The 22,916-nt window shown below is 47.5% G+C and overlaps 1 protein-coding gene across 3 annotated transcripts in view; it reads left to right on the top strand.

Moving 5' to 3' along the window:
- Positions 1-17,959, top strand: part of ERGIC1 (endoplasmic reticulum-golgi intermediate compartment 1) — a 101,964-nt gene extending 84,005 nt beyond the window's left edge. For all 3 annotated transcript variants that reach the window (XM_017662910.3, XM_017662911.3, XM_073232253.1), the window contains 3 exons: positions 2,495-2,595; positions 5,187-5,309; positions 16,107-17,959. In XM_017662910.3, coding sequence (XP_017518399.1) covers positions 2,495-2,595; positions 5,187-5,309; positions 16,107-16,214 — 332 coding nt within the window. In that variant the 3' untranslated portion in view covers positions 16,215-17,959. The remainder of the gene's footprint in view (positions 1-2,494; positions 2,596-5,186; positions 5,310-16,106) is intronic.
- The last annotated feature ends 4,957 nt before the right edge of the window (positions 17,960-22,916 follow it).

The following is a 22,916-nucleotide window of genomic DNA, read 5'->3' on the forward strand; positions in this document are numbered from 1 at the left end:
ATAGTACTGCAGTAAACATAGGGGTACATATATCTTTTTTAATCTAGGATCCTGCATTCTTAGGGTAACCTAGGAGTAGAATTCCTGGGTATTTTTAGTTTTTTGAGGAACCTCCATACTGCTTTCCACAATGGTTGAACTAATTTACATTCCCACCAGCAGTGTAAGAGGGTTCCCTTTTCTCCACATCCTTGCCAGCCTTTGGCCATCCCAGCTGGTGTGAGGTGATATCTCATTGTGGTTTTAATTTGCATTTCTCTGATGATTAGCGATGAGGAGCATCTTTTCATGTGCCTGTTGGCCATCTGAATTTCTTCTTTGGAGAAGTGTCTGTTCAGATCCTCTGCCCATTTTTTAATCGGATTATTTGCTTTTTGTTTGTTGAGGCATGTGAACTCTATGTATTTTGGATGTCAACCCCTTATCGGATATGTCATTTACAAATATATTCTCCCATACTGTAGGCTGCCTTTTTGTTCTGTTGATGGTGTCCTTTACTGTACAGAAGCTTTTTAGTTTGATGTAGTCCCACTTGTTCATTTTTGCTTCTGTTTCCCTTGCCCAGGGAGATATTCTCATGAAAAAGTTGCTGATGTTTATATTCAAGAGAGTTTTGCCTATGTTTTCTTTTAAGAATTTAATGTGTCATGTCTTATGTTCAGGTCTTTGATCCATTTTGAGTTTACTTTTGTGTATGGAATTAGACAGTAATCCAGTTTCATTCTCTTATGTGTAGTTGTCCAGTTTTGCCAACACCAGCTGTTGAAGAGGCTGTTATTTCCCCATTATATATCCATGGCTCCTTTATCGTATATTAATTGACCATATATGCTTGGGTTAATATCTGGACTCTCTAGTCTGTTCCATTGGTCTGTGGGTCTGTTGTTGTGCCAGTACCAAATTGTCTTGATTACTGTGGCTTTGTAGTAGAGCTTGAAGTTGGGAAGCTGTTTTATACAAATGTTAAGAGAACCATTACAGGTGTGATTTGCGTAAGGCATTCACTTGGATTCCTTCAGGTTGTTACCTGGGGCAGTGGGCATTTGGAGCACTATATTTCAACTGTGGTCTTGGGCATCTGGTTTAAAATGCAGATTCTGGGCCACACCCGAGACTCAAAGGAGCAGGAGTCTCCTGGGGTGAGGCCCAGATGTTTGCCTGTTAAATCCTGGGGGACTCTAGTACTCCTGATATAGAGGACCACTGTGGGGTTGGGCTGCTGGATGTTGGGGTCTCAGGGGCTTAACCCTGAGGCTACAGGATTTTTCTCAGGTTTTTGGGGGTTCAGGTTTCAAGGCAGGTCAGGAAGTACTGTCCTCTCCATATCAAGATGCTGTAGTGGCAGGAAGAGGCTGTGAACACCATCTACATCCTCTGCCCTCCTACAGAAGATGAGACCAAGGATTCAGGACTGACTGAGCCATGAGAACAGGAATAGAGCCTACAGACCTAAATTTCTATGTTGCTTTAGCTCCATGGTCCCTGGCTGAGATTCTAAAAAGTAAAAATAGAGGGGTCCTTGAGCTTCTCTTAGCATCCCAGAAGACCCAAAGGAATTCATACCTTTCCTGGATGATACTTGGCAGCTTTGACTAGAGCTGTATTAACGTAGTGTTTGATTCCAGTTACCTCATGCTTATCAGAAGCTGATTCATCTGTTCTTTCATTCATGCCTCTGACCAGCCATCCCTCCCTCCATTCATTCATTCATTAAGTAAGCATTTGCCACTGTCCACTCCGTGCCAGGCTGTGTGCAGGGTTCTGGAGAAGCAAAGATGAGTAAGACTGGGTCCCTGTTCTCCACAGCTCCCCCATGCACCGGGGGTGGGGTAAGAGTTGCAGTGGTCTTATGATGGGGCCTGGTAAGGGAGAACTGATCTCTTATTAACTGAAAGTTAATGGATTCTTCACAGATGCAGTTCTTCTGGTTGGTAGGCTCTTTCCTTACAAAACTTAAATTCAGTTTGTTTCAAAGGTAACAATATTCAAACAGGGCCAGAGGATGCACAATAAAGTATGATCTTTATCAAATCCCACCTTTCTCCCCAGAGGCTAACACTGCTAATATTTCTTGGTAGCTTTCCAGAAAATTATTCTGTATGTTCATGCATAAAGAGAGAATGTCTTCCCTGCCCCCAGTACACAGAAACATTGTTATTAACCCTGTTCTGTAACTTGGTTCTTTTTAGTTAAACAATATGGTCTGAGGAGTGGCCTTTCCCAGTACCCACCCTTCAACACTTGCCCTATTGGTGGACATTTGGGTTGTTCCCAGAATTTTAAAATTATATATAGTGCAGGAGTAAAGATCCTGACACATAGAGTCTCTCAGTTCCTGGTGTCCAAAGGGAGAAAATGAAGAGGGGTTGTTTGTTGGTGAAAATGTGAAAACTGAGCCCCTCTCCCTTCAAGTTTTAGGGCTGAAATGATACAGAAAGAGCTGCCAGCCAGGAAGTTCTCATCCCTGCTCCATCCTTCTGTGTCCTTCCCACAGCTCTCGCCTCCCATGACTACATCTTGAAGATCGTGCCCACTGTTTACGAAGACAAGAGTGGCAAGCAGCGGTACTCTTACCAGTACACGGTGGCCAACAAGGTATGCGGGTGGCGGCTGCGTCCAGCTGCGTGCAATCTCGCCCCCTGCTGGCCAAGAGCGGGGACACAAGTGTGTGGGCATGAATTCTGCTTTTTCCCCTTCAAGGGTCCTTTCCTGGGAGCCTGCTCTGGCCAGGCTCTGGCCGTGGAAAATGATAGGAGGCTGAAAGGAATCTCCTGGGAAAACCAGAAGATAGTTTGTGATAGGTCACGATCTGTTTGACAAGGAGCAGGCAGGTGGCCTCGCTGAGAGGTCTCAGGGGTTGCAGGTGTCTCCACAGCCTGGCATCTGGCCCAGTCCTTTAGACACCAAGCACTGATATGTCAGCACACACAGATGCTCTGCCTCAGGCCAGTAGCACTTTATCCAATACCATGAGACTCTTGAATCACACTGAGTGGCTGTTGGTTAGCAGGATTGTCCTAGGACTCCGATACTCAGAGTCATGGAAAAGCAGGCAGGTGTCAGTGAGAAGCAGAGCATGGTCAGAGTCAGCCACGGGCTTCAGGAGATGACCCTGCCAATGGGGTGTGAATGCTTGACGCGGATTGGTGGAGGCACCGTCTTTACCACCAGGATGCTCCTTTTTCTTCTGTTCCAGGGCTGCCCAAATCCCTTAAAGGTGATATATTGTTTAGTTCAATTGGTAATAATAATAATAATAATAATAGTAAAGCTATTATTTATTAAGCACTTACTATGGGCTGGACATTGTGCTAAGCTCTCTGCCTCCATCATTTTTTTTTCAATCATCATGACAGCTCTGATACTGGGACTTTTTGTCCCCATTTGACAGATTTGGCCACCAAGGCACTGAGAGGTAGTCATAGAGCTACAAAGTGGCCAGGTGGGGATTGAAACTGGCTTCTCCTTGGGCTCCAGAGCCTGGCCTCTTCATCACATCACCTATTCAGTCTGAAAAAGGGGCTATTGAGTCTGCTGGGCTGGGTGTTACTCTTTCTTAGGTAACTTGAGATCTGTCTGCTTTGTCCCACCTCTGCTGATCTGGTGTAACCCTCCAAAGGGAGTCTGTTTCTTTTATTCACTGTTTCTTGGAAGCTGTCTTATTGTAACTGTCAAGTGCTGACAGCATCTAATAGATGAGAGAGCATGGATGGAGTCTGAGCAGAAAGAGTGTGGGCTGTGGAGCACACTGCTGGTTCAAACCCAGTGCAGGCACTTGCTGTGTGACTGGGACAAGTCACATAACTGCTCTGTGCCTCAGTTTACTCATTTGTATAAAGGGATAGTGCCCACCTCATAAGATTGCTATCAACTGAGGCAAATGTTTTTAAAATCACGTACAAGGAAGGCTTTGGGCAAATTGTCTCTACTGCTGCTATTTCTCATTATTTTCCTCTGTCCCTCAGTTCTGGGTTGTGAACCAGACAGTCACCCTGCCCTATCAGCTATCCCTGGAGAAAACTGATCGTGTTTTGCCTAAGATTCCTTCCTCTGAGGCTTCGGCAAGGGTCCAGCAACCAGAAGAGCTTGCTCAGCTCTCCCTGTGGCCTTGGCCCCAGCCTGCCCTGTGAGCATGCAGAGCTGCACCCCTCAGGGCTGGTGGCCATCCATCAAGGAGGGCGGGTCTTGGGGGTATCCCTTGAGAAGCCTCCGAGCTTAGGCCCCAGGATTTGGGCTTGGGGTGCCCCTGGGGTTCAGTTTGGTCTCCAGTTATTGTACATGGATCAGAGTAGCCCAGAGGTTTTCAGCATCCTGAAGTGGCCAGACTGGAGAGGATACCCATTAATTCAGCCCCTTAGCATCCTTTTAGTTCCAGCCAATGCCTCCTCAGGAAGCCTTGTGGTAGGGCTGAGCCCTCTCACTTTCCAGTTCTGTGGGGTGTGGGTATTCCTTCTTTGAAGACACCCGCTCCCACATGGCCTTTATACTTCTCTCTCTCTCTCTCTGTCACACACACAGACACACACACATGCACACCCCACAGAATGTCATGGGTAGCATAGAATGTTCCTTCCTCATGAGGCCTTCAGATGCCTCTGGGAGAACTGGTTGTCCATTCATGACCCTCTCAGCGCCCATGTCCCTCCGTCACGCATGTACAATGTTGCAGTATTGCAGATATTTTCCATCTGCCTCTTCCAGACTGTGACTCCCTCGGGAAAGGGGTGGGGTTCACTCCCCTCAGGGTCCCCAGCAGCCAGCACAGGGCCAGCACACAGGGGAGTTGCTCAGTAAACTAACATTGAGTAAATGAATGGATTTTCCATCATCCAGAAGTTGAAAGAAAGGTTTTTAACTCAGACTGAGCCCCAGTCACACTTGTCCTTTCATATCTCGTGCTCAGATTCATATTTTAGGCTAGGGTGCTTCCAGGTCATATAGTCAACTTTCAAGTAGCCACAAGGGTCAGAAATGCCCCCAGTAATGTTATCTAGATACATGCTGATGGCAGAGGCTCCAGGGGAAAGGGTGGGCAGGAGGGACCCGTGGAGCCTGGCTCTGGCAGGGAGAGAAAGGGAGGAAAGCCCATTCTTGTGGTTTGTCAGGGACCCTCTGAAATGCACCCCCACCCACCATGAGACACAGTTTGTGTGTATGATTCTCACACGCCCCCCTCCTCTTCCCAGGAGTACGTTGCCTACAGCCACACGGGCCGCATCATCCCCGCCATCTGGTTCCGCTATGACCTCAGCCCCATCACGGTCAAGTACACAGAGAGACGGCAGCCTCTGTACAGGTTCATCACCACGGTGAGTGGGTGAGGCACCTGCCATGGGCTCCTTCTCTTGGCACCCCTATGGGTTCTCAAAGAAATAGGATCCAGCCTGCAGGGCTGGGGGCTCAGGCTGTGCACAGAGGGCTTTGATCCCTAGGATTTTTAGAAATGTCATCAGAATCACATCAATATTGATGGTGTTTCATCAAGAAAATATTTTCCAGAGGGGGAATGCCACTGAATCAGTTTAATTCCTTAAGCATATCTTTATATGACTCAATCAGATGTTCATGATTTTCTACAATTTTTTTATGGAAATTATTCTTAGCAGGCTTTATCTTTTTCTGTGTGAATTTTACAGTGAAGAAATTTAACTCATTTTTTTTCCATGTCTCTTTTCCAATTATAGCTGTTGAGATTGTCAGGTTTTTTCTTTATTTTTGCCATTGTCTCCATCAAGTCCAGTTTTCTGTGGAGCAACTTCAAGATGATGTCAGTTTTCTTTGATGCTGATCATTTCTGTCATGTGTACTGTTTCCTGGCCTCTGATTCAAAATGTCCTGAGGGTCAGAACAGCAGGGGCATAGTGTTCTGCTTCAGCCAAGAGGCCTGGAGATGTTTGGTAAGCCAGAGTCGGTGGAGGTAGAAGAGATGGGGTGATTAGCCCTACCCCACAGATTTGGAAACTGAGGCCTAAATGCTCTTATACTTCTATACTTCCTCATACTTCTTTCTTTTGTAACTTCTTCCTGCTTTTAATAATGATTCAAGATCAGAGGTGTAGTTCTGGGTCTTTCATTTCCAGCTCTGACTAGATTTGTATTAGTCAGGACTCTGCTGAGCAAGAGACAGACCCCACATCAAGTTGGCTTGAGGGCTGGTAGGCCTCAGGCATGGCACAGACATTGTCTGAAGTAGGTCTTTCTTCATCTTGCTTTCCCCTGTGCTGGCTCATTTTCTTTTTTTTAATTTTATTTTTGGTATCATTAATATACACTTACATGAACAACACTGTGGTTACTAGATTCCCCCCATTATCAATTCCCCACCACACACCCCATTACAGTCACTGTCCATCAGCATAGTAAGATGCTATAGAATCACTACTTGTCTTCTCTGTGTTATACTGCCTTCCCCGTGCCCCCCCCAACTACATTATGTGTGCTAATCGTAATGCCCCTTTGTCCCCCTTCTCCCTCCCTTCCCACCCATCCTCTCCAATCCCTTTCCCTTTCGTAACTGTTAGTCCATTCTTGGGTTCTGTGAGTCTGCTGCTGTTTTGTTCCTTCAGTTTTTGCTTTGTTCTTATACTCCACAGATGAATGAGATCATTTGGTACTTGTCTTTCTGTGCTGGATCATTTTCAAATAGAATTTACTAGTATAAAGTGCCTCTTTCTTCATAATTTTGTCCCAATTCCTGCATGGAACACGCAGCACTGGCATAGGCCTGACTCAGATTCCATGCCATGGTTGCGGCCTGGAGAACGAGTGGAGTGGTCCAGTTGGCCAGCCCCACCCAGACCACAAGGACAAAGATTGTGAGGGGGCAGCCTTCCCCAAGGGAAAAAACCCCCAGGGCCAGTTTCTAGAAGAGGGAGGAGTGGTGCTAGGAGGCAGAGAGGTCAGGTGTCCGCAAGGTCTCCCTCTTGTAATCTATGAAATAAGAATAATAATCCTTGCTCTTCCTCCCTCCCAGCACCTTGTGGGACTCAAAGCAGATCATGAAAGAGAAGCTCTTTGTAGTTACAGAAAGCCAAGTAGATACAAAGGTATCAACAGTCCAGTGCTTATATGAACTTCAGAAGAGCCTTTTGCTGTTCTCTGACTCCATAAAAACTTGAGACTTCTGATCTACAAAGGGTCCTTAACATAAAGCTAAGACACCCGACACAAACTGGAATAAGCTACTTGCCACACATATAAGAAAGGAGTAATCTTCAGAATTCATATCTAAATAATTCGTGTAAGTCAGTAAGAAAAGCTAAGTGACCAAAAAGAAAAATAGGTAAGGACTTGACCATCCACAGAAGAGACCATACTGGCATCCGAAGATGCCCAAATCCACTAGAAGTTGGAGGAATAAGATTCAAAACAAGAGTCAGTTCAATCCTATCAGAGTGGCAGAAATTAAAGACCAGCCACCATTAAAACTGGGAGGATGTGAGGCAGGGGGAACCTACATGTACTATCTGGTGCACAGGAAAATTGGGTCAGCCCCTTTGGAGAGAGATGTATAAACCCTTTGACCCAAAAGTCAGAGAATTTGTGAGCAAGTGATTTTCTCCAAGGCCTCACAGAGTAGCACCCCAAGTGGGTCTTGGTGCCAATTCTTATCCCAGTACTTCTGCAGCATACCTAGAATAAGACAAAAACTATGACACAAGTAGGTGCCTCTGCAGGTGAAGTCTTCTCCTCCAGAGGTCCTGGGGGCTGCAGCATTGACAGTGGCAGAGAAACCCCTATGCCCACACGTCCCTGTAGGGTTGAGAAGTTTCTTCAAGTCCCCCTTCCTGTTTACTCCCACTTGAAAAATAGTTGAGGCTCTCAGAGGTGAAGGCAAGTGGCTGAGAAATGAAGTGATGTGACTTATTCACTAAACGTTTGCTAGAATGTCACATGCCAGGCCTTCTGACGGGCAGCCGGGATAGTCGAATTAGATATGATCCTTGTCTGCAAGCTGCTCCCAGCTGCTGGGGGAGATGGGTAGGTGTCCAGAGAACTGCAGCCCTCTCCGGTGGGGCCCCAGGGAGCAGCGGGCCAGGCACAGCAGCGATGGCAAAGTTTCCTTCTGCTTGGGGGAGGGAACCCTGAGATGTGTCTTGAAGGGTGCAGAGACGTTTTGCACATGGGTACGTGGAGGAGAGATCTTAGCAAAGGGAGTAGTACATCGGTACTATTGTACAGATGGTACATGCAGAGCTGTCTCACGCAGCATGTCTGATAAGGCCGTGCAGCCTCTTTGATGGGAATGGACTTCTAGGAGCTGGAGGTCCCAGGAAGTCACAGGGAAAGAGCCTGTCCTTCATCAGCCAGAAGCCAAATGTCTCCGTGACTCCATTTCCTTCTTCCTCCTCCCTTTGCCACCAGCCTTTCCTCTATCTCTGCCCCATCTACCTCCACCCGAGCATGGGCCATGCTGCAGGGAACTCCCTGACATCATTAGCCAGGTGGTTTTTCTGAAGGCCCCAGGCCACTGTCTTGGTTGCTATAGCAGCCATGGGATCAGCCCCAAGTGGGCCAGTGGCTGTCCCTGGCAGATGGCGTCATTGTGGAGCTTCAAAGGCCCTTGTCACAGGGTGGCAGATGTGGGGATGACGCTCGCACGCAGACACAGCACAAAGACCTCCGGGAGCCCTCGCAGGGTCGGGTGGGGCGAGGACGGAAGTAGCAACACCTGCTGTGACTACTCTTTTTCTCTTTTTAAAAAATCAAACACTTGTGTGCAAAGCCCTCAAACCCCAAATGGGAGCCTCTGCAAATAGCTCCTCAGAGTGGTTGCTGAAGAGGGGGCTTAGGGCAGATGTCGTCATGTGATTGCTGAGGGGCTGCAGAGGCAGCTGTGGGTAGGCTGGAATGAGGAGGGTGCCACTGGCAGTGGGGTGGAGGGGAGAGGCAGGTGGGGCCTCTCTCATTCATTTTTAAGTACCGACTACCTGACTTATTCAGGGTTGCCCATCCATGGTCTCCTGGTGTGCAAAGGACCTGTTCGTCCTGAACCTGAACAGAGGAGGGTTCCTCCTCCCAAAATCACCAGCCTGCCTGGGGCTCCTCTCACTGGGCACCCAGAGCACCTAGCTCAGTCCTGTGCTTATGCTATTCCAGAAAATTCCACCACTAAGGGAATAAACAGGTGGTCTTTAACAACAGGCAAGTGCTCCCCTTGAAAGTGTCCTCTCCCACACACACACACACACACACATTTGTCCCCTGCCATTTGCTGGAGCCCCTTTTTCGAGATTGCCTTCAAGTAGGCTGTTGTGACAGATTGAGTAGCTTCAGAGGTGTCACATCACTTTCCTTGTGTGTTTTATTCTATTTGGGGGAACAGTCAAAAGTCTCAAAGCACCAAACTGGGCCATGGCAGTTTTTGCCCACCACTAAGTACCCGTTGGTATTTACATGCCTCCCATTGCATGGGAAGAAAAAAGCTCAGCAGAGGTGGCTGAATCAGACATAATACCTGCCCTCAGGGTGCTCCTTGCCAGTGAAATAATTGCCCAGACTTCATATCACACTTCATAGTTGCCAGGCGTGATTACAATAAGCTTCAAGTCTAATTCACCTCTGTGTACCCAGCATCCTGCACTGGGCCTGGCCTGGACATAGGTGCTCAGAAATATACAAAGGCGGCTGCTTGAAGAAGTGATTGTTTAGCTGTGCTTGTTAAGCATCTACTATGTACCAAGTAATTTTATACTTATCTCCTTTATCCCTTCTGGGAACCCTCCAAGGTAGAGATAACATCATTTCTGTTTTATGTATGGATTAACTGAGGCCCAGAAGGGTAAAGAAATCCATCCATGATTTCACACAGCCAGTAAATGGCAAGGCTGGGACTTGACCCCATTGCCTGCCTCTGCCACATCCCCCCACCCCCCAGCTTAGAAGCCTCCATCTCCCAAAACAAAGGCTCTCAGCAGCAAAGCCCACAGAAGCCCTGTAACCAACCCTTGGGAGGACACTGGGATCTTTTGTTACAGTGCTTTCCACCCTGGGAATCAGGAAGGAGTTTTTATACAGCATTAAACAAGGTGATCTGTAAGCATGTGTGATAGTCACAGTCACTCTGTACAAACCATTAAAACAAAGGAACCTATCCATCCAAGACTGCTGGCTGGTGAATTGCAAATTTTCCTTCCCATATCTGACTACTTTTCTTTTTTTTTAAATTAAGGTATCATTGATATACACTCTTATGAAAGTTTTACAAAACAATGTGGTTATTACATTCACCCATATTATCAAGTCCCCCCCATACTCCATTGCAGCCACTGTCCATCAGTGGAGTAAGATGCCACAGAGTCACTACTTGTCTTCTCTGTTACACTGTCTTCCCCATGACCCCACCATATTATGTGTGCTAATCATAATGCCCCTCAATCCCCTTTTACTCCCTACCCCACCCCTCCCCCTTGGTAACCTCTAGGACCTTCTTGGAGCCTGTGAGTCTGCTGCTGTTTTGTTCCTTCAGTTTTGCTTCAATCTGACTACTTTTCACTCATGTGTTAGGGCACCTGCAAGGACAGAGACAAAAGGCAGCAGGCGGGAATGGGAGAGGTGGTAAAAAGAACAGAGGAGACAGACTGAAAACTGGGGAAGGCTTTACCCTTTAAGACTGTGTCGTTGGGAAGCGACTGTCTTGGTTGCTGGACCCAGTTCTTGCCTGCTCTGACTTGCCTGCTGTATCCTCTGACCCAGATGCTGAGTTCTAGGAAGACAGGGCTAGGTCTTAGTCATTTCTGGTCTCCAGACTGGGACAGCACAGGTGGGTGATAAATAGTCAAATAATGAGCAAACAGATGGAGCGAGGTACACCTTGGTCCACCCTGACCCCCCACCAAGACAACTTCTATTATCTTAGGGGCAGGAAAAAACCCATATTAGAAACTCAATTATTCATGTCTGCGAATGTGTAAAAAGCTTTGGTACGGATCCTTCCAAACACTTGAACAGAGCTAGATCTTCTAGAAGGTTGTGTACCAGGGACAGATTGCTCCACAAGGATCTGAACACAAGATATCTCAATTGCCACGGAAGCTCCTGCACTTATTTTTATAGCCAAATAGCTTCTTATTTCATAAACTTTACTGATGGGGACCCCTTCCTTCAGGACATTTGATATGTAAAAATTAAAAGAATTGAAAAAACAAAATATAAAGAAGCTACCCTACGTGAAGACAAAGATTGAGAGGAGCTCTCAGGTGGAGATGAAGCAGGGTGGCCTAATAGAAAAAAGCAGATTCTTTGCAGCCTCCCATACCTGGATTCCCAGCACCTTTACCTGCTTGGTAGCTGTGTGACCTTGCACGAGTCAGTCCTTCTCTGAGCCTTTGTTTTCCCACCTGTGAAATGGGAGTCACCATATTTCCCCTAGTACTTGCAAGGATCGAGTGAGAAGGCAGAAGAAAGTGCTATCACAGGCTTGACACATAGTAGGTACTTAACCAAGGTGGATTTTTTTAAAGGGGAAAGTGGGTACTTTGTAGCTGCAGCCATTGTAAAAATGGTGGGAGAGGACTCTGCTCTCCCAATAGGCCCATGCACTAGAGTGTGGGAGTTGGGGGTCTGGCAGGTAAGCCCCGCTGGATGGGGAACCACCACACCCTCTCCTCCCCACTGCCCCCCCAGTCTCTCCAGGGGCTCAGTCATCAGCTTCCTTTCTATAACAGCCCCCACTCTGCCTAGCCACGGCGGCTTCGGCTTCGTTGTTCTCATCCATGGCTCCAGCCTGTCTGCTGCCTCTGAGACACCAATTCATTATTTATTTCCTCATACTGTGCCTTTTCCACAAGCTTTCCAAGCAGTGCTGACTACATGAGGAAAGTGAATGAACAGTTCCCAGGCACTTACAAAGGGCACTTAGACAGAGGTCATGTTGGTCCTCCTAGTGGGCCCCATTTTACAGACAGGAGAAAGTGAGGCTCAGAGAGGTAAACTGGCTTTCCCAGCCAGGGTCGCAGAGCTGGGATCTGACCCTAGAGCTGGGAATTTTGTTTACTCCACAGCCCAGAGTCTGCCGCTGACTTCCACTGCCTGCCCGGTAGTATGTGTGTGTCATGCATCTTCACTGCATGCTACAGAGAAGTAAATGGGGGTGCGGGGCAGGGGGTGGGGGCAGTGGATTGGGGAGCATTAGTGCCGGTGAAACAACAGAGAGATTCAGCCCTCTAGCCAGTGTGGTTGAAACACGTCTTTTCCATATTATAAGGAATTAAGATCGTAATTAAAATGTAAGGGAAACACATACACAGACCCCTTCCTTTCAAGGCACAAGCTGACTTCATTCTAGCCACAGTAGGAGGTTGGGAAGTTGGTAGAACCACAGGGAGGAAGTTTCTGCTAAAGAACAAAGGGGCATTATTGATGACTTCTGATGAAAGCTAAGTAATGTGCTCCTCTCAGACTCACTGGGGTCTGGATATCAAATTGTCCTTGTTTTTGTTTCTGGAGCTGGGGCCACTGGCTGGAGGAGGGTTGCGTGTGCTGGCTGTGGTGGCCCTTCCTGGGTCAGTGGCTCTGCTTCTTTACCCGTCCCACCCGCCCCACCACAGGTTGTCCCCCACCTCAGGGCCTGGCCAAGGGGTACACGAGCATAGCAGCAGTGAGGGTTCAAGGGCATATTGTGACATAGATACTCATTCAATCCCACGGCAGTCCTGAGGGGTGAGGATTAGCCTTCCAGTTTTTAAAAATTAGGAAACTGAGGCATAAGGAGCAAGAGTGATGCAAGGGAGTGGGGGGAGCAACCAGCCTGAGTCCCCACCTCTGCAGCTGACACCCCTCTGAGTGAATCCCCTTTGCCCCTGCCCAGGGCATCCATCCGTCCACTCACTGACTCATTCATTCCTTCGTTTGCTCCTGTACTTGGGCTCCCTACCTACTCCTCATTCGATCTTTCTCTCTCTCACTCTCTCCCTTACTTAATAACATGTATCAGGTGCCTGTTGTGTACCCGGTGCTTCTGTCTTCTCTCCTCAGGCATCCAGGAAACGAGAGTTTCCGCAGGTGGGCTGAGGTCGAGCTCTGGGGAGGTGGGAGGAGCTTCCAGACTTCCAAACAATGAGCCAACCTCTGGCCTCGGTGCTTCGCCCTCAAGGGGTATTTTTTGTCACAAACACTCTTGACACTTACCTGAGGAACACCCTGTTGGGGCCTTAGCTGCTGCATCTGTACAATGGACTCTCGGAGTGCTTGGGACCTGGGTAATACAAACCTGTGTTGCCTGAGGCACCCTTGGTGTCCTGTCTTTCCATGAATTCACTTGTCCCCTGCTTTGAAAGCCAGGTGGAAAGTGGAAATTGAGACCCAAAGGCCTTCTCTGGGAAAGAAGTGGTATTTTACCCATTGTTCTTAGAGTGGATCTCAAAGAGGTTTAGAAAATCTCAGATCTTAGTAACAAGGTCGGAGCCTTCCAGTCAACTGCAAGATGAGATTAGGTGTTCTTTACTGAGCACCTCCTCCGAGTTAGGTGCTCCAGACATTTCCCCGCAACTGGCAAGGTAGGGGTGGTTGTCCCATTGTGTGGGTGAAGAAACCGAGGCCCAGAAAGGCCCTCCCATGGCTAGAATTAGTAAATGGCAGCCACAGTTCAGCTCCCAAAGGCCAAGTTCTTCCTGTGGCCACAGCAAGGAAGGCCCCAGTGGACTCCTGAATCCTTACCTCAACCCCCACTCCGCTCTAGGCCTCTTTGCCATGTACAGCAAGGACCTGCACACCTCCTGGCCTCAGTACCCCACAGGGGCCCGGTTCTCCTGGCCCTTCTGTGTACAGAGCAACAGCCTGTGGGAGCTAAGTGCTATGGGTATGATTTGCTTTATCTCTGTTTTTACTCATTTGTGCTCACGTTGGCCCATCCCCACAGGTCAGGGAGATGCCAAGTCACTACCTCCCTTTCACCAGCCCTTCCTTTAGTCTGTTCCAGAGATACATTTCAGCCTTCTAACATCTGTAGTTGGTCATTTTCTCCCCCACATCAGCCAAGGAATCACAAATGTGGTGAAGTGCATTGTCTTGCCACCTCCAATGTCAGGCCTGAGTTCAAAGACAGACAGACTGCCACCTGCTGCAGCCCCATGCCTTCATTTACTTTCCAGTGTTTCAGACAGAGGAACCATAGCCCTTTCAGGCCAAGGCACAGCCATGACTGCCCACATCCTTGGTGCCAGGGGTTTCTGTTTCTGTGGCTACCCACGTGTCAGAATCCAGGGGGCACCACAGCCCAAGGGCACAGCAGTACCTCCTCCTCATGACCCCCGCTTCTCTTCACCTATAGATACGAGTGTGTCAGGGAGGCCTGAGCAGGCTAAAAGCATAATAATCAGAGCAGGAGGCCATGGGAGCATCAGGCGGTTGCTAGATTTCTCTCAGTTTTTGAGGAAAGCCCCTGCAACCCAGAATGTGCCAGAATTCTCCGTCTTCTGTTAACTGGTGACCAGCACCTTCAACAGATAGGGGACAATAGTGACATGCTGCTGAGCTGCAGAACAGCAGTAGATACACTGGGGAGCTCCCTGCAGGGTCCTCTTGACAGTAAGTCTGCGATGAGGTTAGTTGCTTAGCAGCTTCCAGGCTCCCAGGGCCTCAGTTTCCCCACGCTGTGTTTTTTCTTGTGTACCTCACTGCATGTGTTGTCTCCTGCTGCTCCAGGCCAGCCCAGTGAAAGGAGGCTTCAGACTGGGTGCCAGGTGTACGTGAATCACAGGCACACTCAGGTCCAAAGTGTATATATGAATATAGATGTGTGTGTGTGTAGTTATTTTTTATTTTTTCATTATTTGCTCCATTGCACTTAGGTCATATTTTCCTATCCTCTGATCCAAGCTCTAAAAGCATTTTGCGGTGTAAAATCTCTCATCATCTGATCCACTCTACCGAAATAAACCAGCTCCCCTGCCGTCATCTTCTGAAAAGTGCCCCTGCGTCATTCTCTAAGGCTGGCAGGGAAAGGCCTTGCCCACTGAAAACACTTCATGATAATCCCCCAGCGCCCCCCATCCTCTTCCCTCCCTGGGGGGCTGCTCCGGTTTCTTGGGCTGTTATTACTGGAATGCCAGCTGCTCCACTTACAACCTATCCGTACAGACCTGCTCTGTCTGTCTTGGGCTTCACAGGCCTCTGCTTAGCTCATCTCGTGGAAATATCATTTTAAAAATAAGTGCCAGTTCGATTTCCATTTCCCTCACCTCTGGTGTGTCTCCTAGCCTCCTCCACATGGCACCAGAGGATGCATTAAGGCACTTCCATCTCAGAGTTTTGCAGTGGTCGAGTGTCATCGGCTGGCTGGCTGGCCACCCAGTGGTGCCTCTGGGACTTCCCTACTAAGCTTCTTGTGGACCCTGAGGTCACAAGACCAAGAATCATCTGGTCCCAAAAGTAAATAGTGCTGTAAGAAGCTTTGCCCTAGTATAAGCTTTCTGGTAGCACCTTTCTCTAGCACTCGCCTTGGTTGTAATTTTGCATTTATCAGGATGATTATTTGATGACTACCTATCCCATTGATACAGTACAAGCTTCTGAGAGTGAGACAAGATTTGTTTTTTGCTCTGGTCCATCCAGGACAGTACTAGTCAACCCACTCCATATCTCATTCTCAGGCAGCAACTGCACCTGGGCCTGTCAGACCTAGTTCTGGTCCCCGGATTGCCACTTTCTGGCTGTGTGGCTTTGGGCCAGTGGCACCGCCTTTCTGAACCTCTATTCTTTCATCTGCAAATAGGGTTGTAAATATCTGATAAATTTAGAATAGACATTAAGAGTGCAGGCTACAAGGTCAAGGTATACCTGAGTTCAAGTCATAGCTCTGTCACTTGCTGTGTGAACTAAGTATGCCTCGGTTTCCTCACTTGCCAAGTGGGTCTAATAATCCCCTTCCTCATTCAGAGGGTTAATATGGGACTTAACAGGAGCTGATGATTACTTTTATTATTATTAAACTTATCATCCAACAGGTGGGGTTTCTGGAACCCTGAGAACGTCCCAGATCTGGTTGGTTACCATGTGGTGGGCATGATGGGGCACAGCTATCTGCTGAGCCCCCTGGCATGTGATTTGGGAGGCCTCTGGCCTGGCACTCCCTCCAGCGCTGCCCTCTGCCCTCTGCCCTCTTTCAGATCTGTGCCATCATCGGTGGGACCTTCACTGTTGCTGGCATTCTGGACTCGTGTATCTTCACAGCCTCTGAGGCCTGGAAGAAGATCCAGCTGGGCAAGATGCATTGATGACCCCCCCGGCCCAGTGGCCTAGGACCCAGGGAGACCAGCAGCCCTGCCTCCAGCACCCTGTCTCCTCCTGCCCTCTGTCTGGCCCAGGACCTGGCTGCTTCCCAACGTGGGGGCGGGGGGAGGTAGGAGGTGGCTCACGGTTTCGCAGCTACCTCTTCTCCCCATGGTTAATTATAGATGAATCACACTGCCGAAAGTTGTGGTGCCCCTGTCCCTGGGAAGTCCCAAGACCAGAGTCAGGCAAAGGGGGCTCAGGGATATTGGGGACACCTCCAGGGAGGGCTGCAGTCCCTTCCCTCTTAGGAAAGTAGCCCAGAATCCACATTGGCCAGCTCTCAGCCCGGCTTTGACAATCTTGCAGCCCCCACCACTTGGATGCACTAATCACTTGGTTTCTCCCCTGGGCAGTCAAATTGCAGACCTGGGCTCTCAGCTTTGGACCGTGATGCCTAAACGCATCTCCCACCTGGCACCTTCAACAGAGGATGGTGCTTCCCAGGCAAGCTCCTGAGACGTGGTACTGTAGATGGATCCCTTGATTCTGCTCCATCCTTGCCTGCCCAACCCAGGGCCCAGGCCTCAAGTCCCTCACCACCCCACTTTCTTTTTCTCCCAAGAAGCCGATGCCCAGTGGTCTGCTCACTGGTCCCTGGGCAGGTGGCAGGTCCCCCTTCCTCTCTTAACCTGTCCCTCTCAACTCCTGCCATTGTGCCTCAGTCCCCGTGCTGTGTGGCAACAGCATCTCTTGTTGGAGGGACTGGCTGTGACTGGGAGTCATCCTTTGAGAACTAGACATGGTTTGTGCACTTATGTCCAGACAGAAAGCATCCTTGTCTGCACCCCTAAAACTATCATGTCTCAGCCTCCTCTGGACAGTGCCAAGGCCTCAGGTGAGGCAAGCAAAGCAGACCAGCCCCTCTCCTGTCTTTGGATGTCCACCTTCCAGGCTGCAGAGGGTACACAGCACCTGGACCTCTTTGCAGCCCAGTTGCAGCCCCTTACCCCTGAGCTTCCCCATCAGCTGGCCACATCAACATGTTCTTGATCCCGGGAGCACTCCGCTGTCTCCCCACTTGCTCCCGAGGTGGGTCCCTACCCTGCTGCTCCCCCTCACCCTTCCCCTATAGCCCTGAAAGGGAGGGGCAGTGTTCCAGGCACAAATTCCACTCAGAGAATTTTAGGTATGCCCTTGTGTCCCAGTGAGAGAGCTGCCTGCCTGTTTTCCATTTATGTCAAGATTGTTTGCATACTTTTGTAATTAAGGGGAGTGTCCAGTGGAAGGAGTGTTTGGATGATCTATATGGATAGCTCAAGTCTCTGTAATTTTTGGCTCTGAATTCCAATTAGAAAAGCTTCTCCTTTTGCATATGAGTTGACTGATGTTGTGCGTGTAAACTGCATTTGGTTATTTCTGGTATCTATGGCCACTTGGATTGATTTTTTTGTTTGTTTTACATTCCGTTCCCCAGTTACAGAAAGGAGTCCCTTGGTGTGTGAATATGTGTGCCTGTAGAAGGTGGGCCTGGTCGGGCGGGGAAATGTGTGGCATGCACATAAGTTGAAATTCCACTTTTATGCATTTTTTTAAAAAAACCTCTTGAGGACATAGGGGATGTCAGTTTCCTATGGAAGAGACACCCTGACCCATTATTCTTATAAATAATCTCAAGGGGAAAAAAAAGTTTTTGTTCCTTCCCCACTCATTGGGTTCAAATAGATTAAAAATCTGATTTTCAGAGATACTGCTTTGTGTTTGTTTCTACTTGATTGTGGCTGGGTAGCCTGGAGTCTGAATCACAAAATGCAGAGACACTGGGAAATTTATAAAAGATCTTTGAGGGTGATCAGAAGAAAGTCAAGACCCCTTGGGTTCAGCCCTTCCTTTATTGAATCCCTACAGAGTGTTCCTGTATCTACCACTGTCTTGCTGTGTGGACTCAGGCCAGGTCCTTAATCTTTTAGTACTTCAGTTTCCTTCGGTGACAATGGGGATAGTAATAAAACAACCTCAGGCATGTTGCAGAAATTAAGTCTGTAATATGTGCTAATAAAATATACTGGTTCAAAATAATGTCATGCATGCAGAAGGTGGCACACAGTAAATTTTCAAAAATGGTCATTGTTCCACAGGGGTATTCCCAGATGGAATATAATATCCACAAGAACAGTGCTAACAGGTTCCCAAGCTTTGAGCCAAGGACTGCATAAATGAAAGGTGTTTCATAAATTCTTGGTTTCCAAGGACCTGGCTTTTCAACCTTCAGCTCAGCAAAGGGACATCATCTGCTGTGAGAAAGGGACTTAACGTGAATGTTTGCCATCCTGCCATCCAGTCCTTCAAGGCCCCCATCAGAACATCACAGACATGGAACAGCAAATCAGGGATAAATGTGTAAGCGAACCAGTCTGCAAGAAACTCTTCACTGACCCTCTCCCATTCTCTCTTTAACTTCCTGTCTGATACTTGAGCTGTGACACTCAAGCTAGTGATCAATTGTATGCCTGCTGGTAGTCTAGTATATGTGTTCTCAAACCTGTTTACACCAGCTGTGCTGTATGCTATGATGATGTGACTTAGCTAACCAATGAAATGTGATTGAGAAATGAAAGAATCTAATCAAACTAAGTTGAATACTTCAGAGAGACCTGATAAAGGTGATTTGCCACCCCTTCCTCAAAATGCTGCTAAATTAGATGTATACAAGACTATTGAAAAGATTTGGGGGTACAAGGGAAGTCTTTGAGGATTCTACATTCACATCACAAGTGTCTAAGTTCTCCATTTAAAGAAACCAAGACTGGGAACTTTTGGCTTGGTTCATATAAGGGCATGATTTATTGTAAGGAAAATGAAGAAGGGCTCCAATAGAGGTTTCTCAATGAAAAAGCCTGCTTTGGGGTCAAAAGATTGGTGAATGTGGTCTAAGCTGATATAAAATTTAAGGTCTATAGCTGTCATTTATGATTTCTCCCTCAAACCAATTCTTTGAACCATCCCGCCAAGTGCAGAGGCTGGTAATTGTGTGTAAGAGGGCTCCCTTGTTGGGGATGACCATGCAAACTCATGCAGTGGCAGGCGACACGTTGGGGGCTGTGGTGGGTCGGGCAGAAACGGCTTCTGAAGAAGTGTTGCAGTTGCAGAAGGAGCGACATGATGGAGTTGCATCAATGGAATGAGACTCGAGCGCTGCAGCCCACGCTGGCTGCCGGGGGTGGGCAGGTATCTCCAAGGGGTGAAGCTTGGGAAGAAGTGAGGCATAGCAAGGAGCTCATAGGTAGCAGCTGTAGTTAGTTTTTATTACTATATGTCACAAATTTGGTTTCGATTCTTGCCAGAAATGAAAATAGACATTTTTTCAACGTGGCAGGCCATTGATAGCCCTGATTTCTTCTTTAAAATCTGGTTCATTCAAGCTGTATGCTGAGATTGGCATATTTTATTGTATGTACCTCAATAGTAACATTGATATTAACATTCAATATTAAAAAACTTTTTAAAGGAAAAAACTGGTCCCTTGGCTGCTGTAGCAGATGGGTGCAGCAGTCCAGGAATGTGAGAGCAGACAGTGTGAGGGGAACATTCACCCTGGGCCATTTCCCTCACCTGCAGTTGTTCTCTGTCAGTCATGCAGCGATGAGCTCATGTACTTTATTCTGACCAAGATAAGTGATTTTTATTTTAACTCTTGTAGTAATTTCTACCAGTGGTTGGGCATTCTCCATGTGCCAGGCAAGGCATGACTGTTCAGGCCGTGCCTTTTTTAATCCTCACAGCAATCCTGTGAAGTGGGCGTTACCTCCGCCTTAGGAAGGAGTGAATGGGGACTCGGTGACTTGTCTCAGTCACACAGCTAGCAGGTGGGAAAAGTGAAATTCAAACCCACATTCCTCCTGGCTCCACAATTATGAAGAATTGCATAGTTTTGCCTCGGTCCCCAAGATCATCTTTGTGTCAAAAGGAAAAATTGACACACACACACACACACACTCCAAAAAGAGAAGGGAAAATTGAAAGTAATGAAGGTACTTTTGTTTTTTGTTTTCTTCTTTTAAACAGCCTGCAGAGGAGAGCTAAATTGAACACATTGAGGGTCTTCTTACAAATTTAAAACCCTTAGAACATGATTTTAATTACACAAATCAATACACGCTCATAGTCCCATTGGAAGAAAATCAGAAAAGATCAAAAAGTAAAAAAGGGAAAACTAAAGTCACCCATAATCCCATTAACCAGAGATAATCATTGTTAACATTTTAGTGATATCTTTCCATGAATAAAATGGGATCATGCTGGTAATATTTTGTTGTTTACACCTTTCTATGTTAATAAGTATGGATCTCATCATCTTTATTGTCTGCAAGACAACATAACCATATTGAGTAAGGTGGATCATGTTCACCCTCTGCTCCCATCTCATTCAGATCCTGTTTCCTCATCTAACAAAGGGACAATTTAAGGGGTTGCTCACCAGATTAAATTCTCAGCCTAATAAGACTAGCCATTACTATTCATTTAGTGAACAATTTCTACCATTTATTAAGTGCCATCTACCACTTGTTTGTGCCAGGCATTGTGCTAAGGGTTCGTTTAATCCAGACACCAAACCAAGAGTGAAGTACTATCATTTTCCCCTTTTCTCATTTGGGGAAAGTGAGTGATCAAGAGGCTAAATACCTTATCCAAAGCTAAGGAAGTGGTGGAGATCCAATCACAAGCAGTCAAAATCCAGGGCTCACATACTTGCCTACCATATCACCCTTTGCCTTAGAGACAAAAATATTCCCTGAGCATTTCCTCTGTGCCAGGCACTGTGCTAAACCCTGAGTTTTCTATACCAGTCTCAGTACATGTTTCCAAGGGTGGGCATGAGGCAAGATGGTAGCCAATCCCACTAATTCCTCATTAGAATGATAGCCTTAGGCTTTCATCATCTCATCTGGTGATGTCATTGCACCCGCCTTAATTGTACTGAGCCATGGGTATGGAGGAGGGGGCGTATAAAGAAATGCCTCCCCACCCTGGTTGCTCATGAATACACTTTGATTATTTTGGGTTGTAATGGCCTGTCCTCATATGGTCCCTTCACCAGTGCAGCTCTAAATTCTTTAGGAGCAGGATAAGACTCACTCCCCCCCAGATGTCTTTGATCTAGCCCTCTACCTGTGGCTCCATGTACATGCCAAATAAACGGCGAGCAAATGGATGAATGTGTGAGTAAAATGAGTAGGTGAATGAATTTAATGAATGAGTGTGATAGAGAACTGATGAATGAACAGAGAAGAAGCCAGTAAGTAATGAATGGAATGAATGCACTTATCAGGGGGGCTTGGGTCTGATGAACACTGTTAAAGGCTGCTCTGAGAAGAACTCTCTGGCCGTCTATGTACATTCAGCTATAACATCTGCTCCTGCCTTGCCTATGGGAAATGACTTGTTTTTTCTGTCCCAGCTTTATTGAGATATACTTGACCTATATAACATTGTGTGAGCTTAAGGTGTACGAGAGTTGATATGCTTACATATTGTGAAATACCATAGTAGCATTAATTAACACCTCCATCACCTCACATAATTACCATTTCTTTTTTATAGTGAGGGCATTTAAGATCTTCCTTTCTTATGACTCTACCTACTGCACCTCCTTAGTCTTGGAGCCTGGGGCACAGAGACAATGGGTGGCCTTTCATTTGCTTTGCCCCAACAAATTTCACTACTCTGCTGCCCTGGCTAGTGGGAATAGCCCAGGTGTGGCCATCCTCCCTGAGTCTGAAGTCCAGAGGTCTCTAACACTTATTGCAGGGGGTCTGGAATGAATGAAATAAGACCCAGCAGGTCCAGCAATCAGGCCAGATGCCTTGGCTGATCATGAGTATGAGTAAGTACTGGTGTTTAGCAATTTCGCCACCATGCTAGGGAACACTAATAAACGGGAATGGAGCAGGGGACCTACCCGAATCTGAGAAGACATCCTCTTCTCTGAATTTCAGGGTGCCCATCTATTAACCCAGCACCACTAACTCTTGTCTGGCGTCTGGCACAAAGTAGGTGCCAATACATGAATGAATGAATCAATTCGTTCAATGAGTAAACAATCAATCACTGGGAATCTCCAGCACAGCGGAGCCGGGATTAGAGACCCGGTCGCGCAGGGTGTCTCAATTTGACAAGCCGTCGGGTGGCGCCCGCGCCTCGGTCTCTCTTTATGGGCCTAGAGGTGGATCTCGGGCAAGACCCGGCGCAGCAAGGCGGCTTGGAAGAGGCCGGGGTGGGGGTGGGGCGCGGGACTAGGAGGGCCCTATGTGGGCGGGACCTGGATGAGCGGGCGGGATAAAGGCCACAAACCTACCTGGGCGCTCGGACTGCAGAGTGCCAGCCGCGCTAGATGGATTTTTCCAAAGACTCTAAGAGTTAATAAAAAAGAGAAAGAGCACAGCTAGAGCTGCTATCGGCGTGGCATCTTGAGCGTGTTTACATCAAACAAAAAGCTTAGTTTCCTTCATCAGGACTTAATGGAAAAAGTCAGAATGTGAGGACTCTGGTAAATGTTTGAGTCCCAGCTTTAGGAATGTCCTGGAACAGGCCTCACACATAGGCCTCTGCTTTCATTAGGAAAAGCAGTTGACTGTAATTGAGAACTATGCACCAGACACTATTCTTAACACTGTAAATGGATTTTAGTCCATTTTAGTCCTCATAAC

This window comes from Manis javanica, chromosome 1, assembly GCF_040802235.1.
Source record: "Manis javanica isolate MJ-LG chromosome 1, MJ_LKY, whole genome shotgun sequence".
NCBI classification, from domain to species: Eukaryota; Metazoa; Chordata; class Mammalia; order Pholidota; family Manidae; genus Manis; species Manis javanica.